General features: G+C 43.1%; 1 protein-coding gene across 1 annotated transcript in view; it reads right to left on the bottom strand.

The window, feature by feature from the left end:
• Nucleotides 1-7,500, bottom strand: part of LOC122244736 (pyrroline-5-carboxylate reductase 3) — a 28,363-nt gene that overhangs the window by 12,871 nt on the left and 7,992 nt on the right. Inside the window, exon 2 of the mRNA XM_086541369.1 lies at nucleotides 3,849-3,919. Within this exon, the coding sequence (XP_086397495.1) occupies nucleotides 3,849-3,919 (71 nt within the window). The remainder of the gene's footprint in view (nucleotides 1-3,848; nucleotides 3,920-7,500) is intronic.

Raw genomic sequence — 7,500 nt, forward strand, 5'->3', positions numbered from 1 at the left:
TACACACAAATTAACAAACAAACAATCACAAAAAAACAAAGACAAACAAACAAATAAACAAGCGCGTAAAACACACAGACAAACAGTTAAACAAGCACAAAAAACACACAAACAAACCAATAAACAATCGCAAAAAACACACGAACAAAAAACAATCACAAAAAACACACAAAAATAAACAAGCACAAAAAAACACCCACAAACAAACATCTCTCTTTTCTCTCTCGCTTCCTCTTCTTCTCTCTCTCTCGCCCCTCTCCCTTTTCTCGGTCTCTCTCCTCTTTTACCCTCCTCTCCCTTTCCCCTCTCTCCTCTCCTCTTTCTTTCTCTCTCTCCTCTCGCTCCTTCTCTCCCCCCTCTCCTCTTCTCTTCCCTCGCGTCTTTCTCTCTCTCTCTCTCTTCTCTCTCTCTCTCTCTTTTCCCTCTTTTTTTCTCTTGTCTTTCTTTTTCTTTCTTTTCTCTCTCCCCTCTCCTCTCTCTCTCCTCTCCTTTCCTCTCTCTCCTCTCCCCTCTCTCCTCTCTCTCTTCCCCTCTCTCGTTTTCTCTCCCTTTTTTTTCCCCTCCTCTCCCCTCTCTCTCTCTCGTCTCCCTCCCTCTTCTCCCCCTCTCTCCTCTCTCTCTCTCTCTCTCCCTTCTCTCTCTCCTCCTCCTCTCTCAAACTCCTCCCCTCTCTTAAACTCTCTCTCTCTCTTTCTCCCTCCTCTCTCTCCCTCTTCCTCCTTTTTCTCCCTCTTTTCCCTCACTCTCCTCTCTCCTCTTTCCTCTTTTCCTCTCCCTTCTCCCTCTCTCCCTCTCTCGTCCCCTCTTCTCTCTCTCTCTCCTCCTATTTTTTCTCTTTCCTCTACCCTCTCTCTCTCCCCTCCTCTCTCTCTTTCGCTCTCCCCTCTCTCGCTCTCTCTCTCTCTCCCCGTTCCCCCGGCCTTCCCTCTCTTTCTCTCCTCTTTCCTTTTTCCCCTCAATGGACATCTTTCCCCTTCCTCCATGCGGCACTTTCTCTCGTTTTCTCCTTCCTTTCTCTCTCCCGCTTTCCTTTCTCTCCCTTTCACCCCTTTCCCCCTCCCCTTGTCTCTCTCTCTGTCTCCCCTCTCCTTTTCCCCTCTCTTTTCTCTCTCTCTCTTTCCCCTTTTTCTCCCCTCCTCCTCTCTCCTCTCCGTCTCTCCCCTCTCGCTCTCTCTCTCTCCCCTCTCTCTCCTCTCTCTCCTTCTCTCTCTCAGCTGTCTCTTCTCTCTTCCTCTCTCCACTCTCTCTCGTCCTTTTCCTCCCCTCTTCCTCTCTCGTCCCCCTCTCCTCTCTCTATCTCTCCTCTCCACTCTCTCCCCTTTCCTCTCTCTCTCTCTCGGCCCTCCCTCTCGTCCCCCCTGTCTCTTCCCTCTTTCTCCCTCTTTTTCCCTCTCCTCTCTCTCCGTCTCCTCTCTCTCTCTCTCCCCACCTCTCCCCCCTCTCCCCGTCTCTCTCTCTCTCTCTCACTCTCTCTCTCCCCTCCTTTTCTCTTTCTTTCTCTCCTATCTTTCTCTCTCGTCCTCTCTCCTCCTCTTCTTCTCTCCCCTCTCTCTCCCTCCCTCTCTCTCTCTCTCTCTTCACTCTTCTTTCTCTTTCTTTCCTCTCTTTCTCATCTCTTTCTCTTGTTTTTCCCTCTCTTTCTTCCCCCCTTCTCTCTCATTCTCTTCTCTTTCTCTGTCTCCCTCCCCCTCTTTCTCTTCCCCTCTCTCTCTTTTTTCTTCCTTTCTCTCTCCCTGCTTATCTCTTTCCTCTCCTTCTCCCCTCTCTTTCTCTCTCTCGTCTCTATTCTCTCTCTCTCTCTCTTTTCTCTCTTTTCCCCCTTTTTCTCTTCTCTCTCCCACCCCCCTCGCTCTCTCTCCTCTCTCTCTCTCTCTCTCGCTTCTTCTCTCTCTCCTCTCTCTCTCTCTCTTTTTCTCTTTCTTTCCTCGCTATCGTCTCCTCTCTTCTCTCTCTCTCTCTCTCCCCTTTTTCCTCTCTCTCCTCTTCTCTCTCTCTCTCTCCATCTCTCTCTCCCCCTCTCTCACCTCTCTCCTTCCCCTCTCTCACTTCCTTCTCTCTCTCCTCTTCTTCTCTCTCTCTCACTGTCTCTTCCCCAGCCCTCCCGTCTCTCGCCCCTCCCCCTCTCTTTCTCCCTCTTCTCCCTCCCTTTTCATCTCTCCTCTCTCTTCTTTCTCTCGCTCCTCTCGTCCTTCCCTCTTCTCTCTGCCCCTTTCTCTCATTCTCTTTCTCTTCCTTCCTCCCTTCTCTTTTCCTTTTTTTTTTCCCCCCCCTACCCCACCCCCCCCCCCCTCCCCCCCCCCCCCCCCCCCCCCCCTCCCCCACCCCCTCCACCCCCCCAAAACCCACTCCCAACCCCACCCACCCCCCCCCCCCCCCACCCCCCATCCCCCCCCTTTCCCCCCCCCCCCCCCCTTACTCCATCTCCCCCCTAACCCACCCCCCCCCCCCCCCCCCCCCTCCCCCCCCCCCCCCCCCTCCTCCCTCCCCCCCCCCCTCCTCCCAGCCCCCCACCCCCCCCCCCCCCCCCCCCCACCCACCCTCCCCCCCCCCCCAACCCCTCCCCCCCCCCACCCCCCCCCCCCACACCACCCCCACCCTCCCCCCCTAACCCTCATCATCCCCCACCACACCCCAAAAACCAACCCACACACACACAACCCCCACAACCAAAAACACCACCCACCCCCAACACCCCAACCCCCCCACACCCCCCCCACCCATCCCCACCCCACCCCCCCCCCCCCCCCCACCCCCCCCCCCCTACCCCCCCCCCCCCCCCCCCCCCCCCCACCCCCCCCCCCCCCCCCCCACCCCACCCCCACCCCCCCCCCCCCCCCCTCTCCCCCCCCCCCCCCCCCCCCCCCCCCCCTAACCACCCACCCACCCACCCCCACCCCACCCACCCCACCCCCCCCCCCCCCCCCCCCCCCCCCCCCCCCCCCCCACCCCCCCCCACCCACACACACACCCACACACACACCCACCCCACCCCCCCCCCCCCCCCCCCCCCCCCCCCCCCCCCCCCCCCCCCCAACCCCCCCACCCCACCCCCCACATCCCCCCCCTGAACACCACCACCAACCCCCCCCCCACCACACCCCCAACCCCACCCCCCCACCCCACCACTCCCCCCCCCCGCCCCCCACCTCCACACCCACGCACCCCACGCACCACAACACACACTACATACCACACACACACCCATACACAACACACACACATATACAAACACACACACACCCAAACACAAACACACACACCCCACACACACACACACACATACCAAAAACACACACACACACACCAGCACAAACACCCACCACCACAAACACACCAACACAAACACAACCACAAACACCACCACAAACACAAACAAACACAAACCCATACCCACACACACACACCACACAAACACACACACAAAAACACACACCTCACCCACACACACTCACCCCCCCAACCCCCACACACCCACCACTCACCAACACAAACTCTCTCACAACACACTTACCAACACAAACACAAACACAAAACCAAACAAACACAAACCCAAACACACACACTCTACCACACACACACAACACACACACACAGCACCACACGACACACTACACACACACACACACCACAAACACACACAGCACGACTCACCACACACACACACACACACCCACACACACACACACACCCACAGTCCCACACACACCACAACCACCACCCAATCCCACCCCCACCCCACACACACACCCACACACACACCCACCCACACAACCAACCCACACACACACACACACACACACACACACACACACACACACACCACACTCCCCCTCCCTTCATCTTCCTACCGTCATCTGATCGAGAAGATGCTGGTCTGTCTTGGGCGACGATGCGATGATATGCTGGGGTTTCGTGAGGCCTGGTGAGAACGAAAGCGAATTAGGAATTACGACAGAATGGATAAAGATAATTATCATCACCATTATTATCATTATCATTATTATCATTATTATTATTATTATTATTATCATCATGTAGCACACTGATAATGTATAAATTCAATGCTAGCGTATTGTTGATTTAACTATGCCATAACATTGATGAGGTGGCTAATATGAATGAATATATCCTTGTAATAACATTTATATTATCATTCCTAATAAAATCATTAGTGTCACCTCATGAAATAACCAATATTGTTATGACTATCTTCACTCAAAACCAAAAAGTAAGACGACCTTGAAACATTTTTAATCATAAGTTTTGATATTAATAGTCTATGATTTGCATCATGCAAGGTGATAACAACCAATATCTCATTTTTTTTATTATAATACTGACCACACATCTTAATGATATTTTTCGACTTACTACCTGCTTTTGTCTAATCTTTTATCTAATTTGATCTATTGTATCTTAATTTAATCTAATCTTTGTTAACTTGACTAGTTGTTAAACTCGTCTAACCTATCATAATTAAGGGTGATTTAACTTATGAAAAATGTCGTGAAAGTATTGCTTTTTCTTGTTAACATTGATTTACTTATATTATGCAATGAAAATAATAATTGTATTTCTGTCTCAGTCGTCTTAGGAAACAGTGTCTTTGATGCAATTGTTTAGTTACAGATAACGAGGTGTTAGATTCCACAAATTTATGAATGACATAAGGAAATATTTTCAAATAGGAATAATATTATTTTCGTGGAACTAAATAACTAATTTGTAGTTTGTATGTGAGTGTATTTGTTTTGCATTTTTGGAATATGGGTTCTTATTGTCACTATATTTATATTTTAGTTTTTTGTGTAGATGTTTTTTTGCTTCTTTCACTTTTTCTCTTTCTTTTTCTATCATTATTTCTCTTATACTCTTTTCTTTTTTCTTTCTATCACCTAAATCAACTTCTCATTTCATGTTAACTTCTTCTCTTCTATCTATCATCTTACTATTTTTTACTTCTTACTATATTTTATACATTAATTTCATATTAATCTCTTCTCTTCTCTCTCTCTCTTTTATTCTTTTCTTTCTTCTTTTTTCTTTCTTTATCTTTCTTTCTTTTTTTCTAAATCTCTTCTTTCTATTATTCTTTCTTCTCTCTCTCTCTCTTCTTTTTCTTTCTTTCTCTCTCTTTTTTTCTCTTCTTTCTTTCTTTCTATCTTTTCTTAACCTTTCTCATCTTTCTTTCTGTCTTTTCTCTTTACTGTCTGCTCTCTCTCTTCCTTCTCTTTCTCTCTTTTATCTCTCTCTCTCTTCTCTCTTTCTTTTTTTTTTTTTATCTTATTTCTTCCTTCTCTCTCTTTTTATTTTTTTTTTATCTCCTTTTCTCCTTTTTTTTTCTTCTCTTTTTCTTCTCTTTTTTTCTTTTTTCTTATCTCTTCTTTTTTCTCTCTCTTCTTCTTCTTTCTGTTTATCTTCTTCTCTCTCTTTTTTTTTTCTTCGTCTCTTCTCTCACTCTTCTTGTCTTCTTCTCTTCTCTTCTCTACTCTCTTCTCTTCACTCTTCTCTCTCTTCTGTCTCTTCTCTCTCTCTCTTTTCTTATTGTCTTTTCTCTCTTTCCTCTCTCTCTCGCTTTTCTCTTCTTCTCCTTCTCTTTCTCTTTTCTCTCTTCTTCTCTTCTCTCTCTCTCTCTCTCTCTCTCTCTCTCTCTCTCTCTCTCTCTCTCTCTCTCTCTCTCTCTCTCTCTCTCTCTTTCTCTCTTAGAATATATTCCAAACAGACGAAGAAAATCCTTATGAAATTAATATCATAGATAGAAAACACAGCATCAAATACAATATTTTCATTGATTATATAAATCAGAATAGTGGAACTATTTCATAATTTCTAATGCAAACTGATTGTTTTTAATGATAGTATATAGTTATCATAGATGGATTGAAATGTTTAAATTTTATAGTCTCTATTATTCCATAAGTATGGGACGCGTCAAAATATAATCTAATTTTATCCAACTTTCACTGTAGGCCTATAATCATCGACAATGAGATATTTTGGTTCAATATTTTCTTCCGCCTTTCACAGGATGATTTGAAATTCAAACCGGTTGCATGTTGATCTAAAAATGCTCATTATCAGTGACTCATTCTACCTCATGATAACAGTGTCTTCTCTGCCACTAGTAATAAGTATTCTGTTATAGTCCTATAACTGTTTTTTTCTTCTTCTTCTTTTTTTTAACCATTGGCAAAAAAAAAAAAAAAAAAAAAAAAAAGTGAGAAAAAATATTTGCTGGACTTTACCTATCCGAGTCTAACTTATCGTAAATCAAACCAACATAACTCAATGAAATAACTTATCCTAGCCTAGTCTAGTCAGACCTAACCTAACCTAGCGGAAGTATATTATGGTAGGGGTCACACTAAAGTATTTGCCTTTTGTTGTAATTCTTCCGTGTCTCTTTCGATACCGTTTTTCTTTTTTTCTTTTCATGTGATGATTTGGAATTTCTCCCTCTCTCTCTGTCTCTCTCTTTATTTATTTATTTTTTTCTCCCTCTCTCTTTCTCTCATTCTCTCTCTTTCTTTCTTTCTTTATATTTTTCTCTCTATTTCTTTCTTTCTCTCTCTCTCTCTCTCTCTCTCTCTCTCTCTCTATAATAACTATATATTATATATAATATATATTTTATCTATATATATATATATTTGTATATATACATACATACATACATTATAATATATACATATATATACATATATATTTTTATGTATATATATATATGTATATATTATATTATATATCTATCCATATATATGTATGTATGTAAGGATGTATTATATATAGATATATAATTAATAATATATATATTATATATATGTATGTATGTATGTATGTATATATACATATATATAGGAATGTGTATATATATGAATATATATATATATATATATATATATATATATATGGTAAAAGATAAAAACATATTGATGATAATATTTGGATGATATGATATTGATAATGATAATAATTCATTGATGACAATAATATAACGACGACAATAATAATATACTGATGATGGTGATGACATATCAAATTAGGGTGATGATTCATGTTATAAATATCAACCTTAGTTTTGATAATCACCACTATTTTTGTTATAATCATCACAGTTCTTATCACTATCACTCTAATGGCATTATCATCACCATCATTATTATCGTGATCTTATAAGCAATGGCAGAATTAGTTTCATTGTCTTCATTTCAATAGTTTATCAGTTGTTATCGTCCTTATCATTAATATCATCAGAATTATCATTATGATTATCAATTTTGTGTTTCTATGTTGTTTTCGCTTACGTTATCATGATAGAGTTTCATTGATTAAGCAACATAATTAGCATCATTATCATCATAATTACCATTAGTATCACTACCATAATTGCCATAATTAGTGTTATCATACCCAGTATAATCATTAATATCATCACAATAATTGTTGTTAATGTGATGAATCAATCATTGATGTTATGTAATATCATTGTCATTATCTTTC

The sequence above is a fragment of the Penaeus japonicus genome, unplaced genomic scaffold, assembly GCF_977035675.1.
Source record: "Penaeus japonicus unplaced genomic scaffold, GWHDUDI00000001_assembly GWHDUDI00000010, whole genome shotgun sequence".
NCBI classification, from domain to species: domain Eukaryota; kingdom Metazoa; phylum Arthropoda; class Malacostraca; order Decapoda; family Penaeidae; genus Penaeus; species Penaeus japonicus.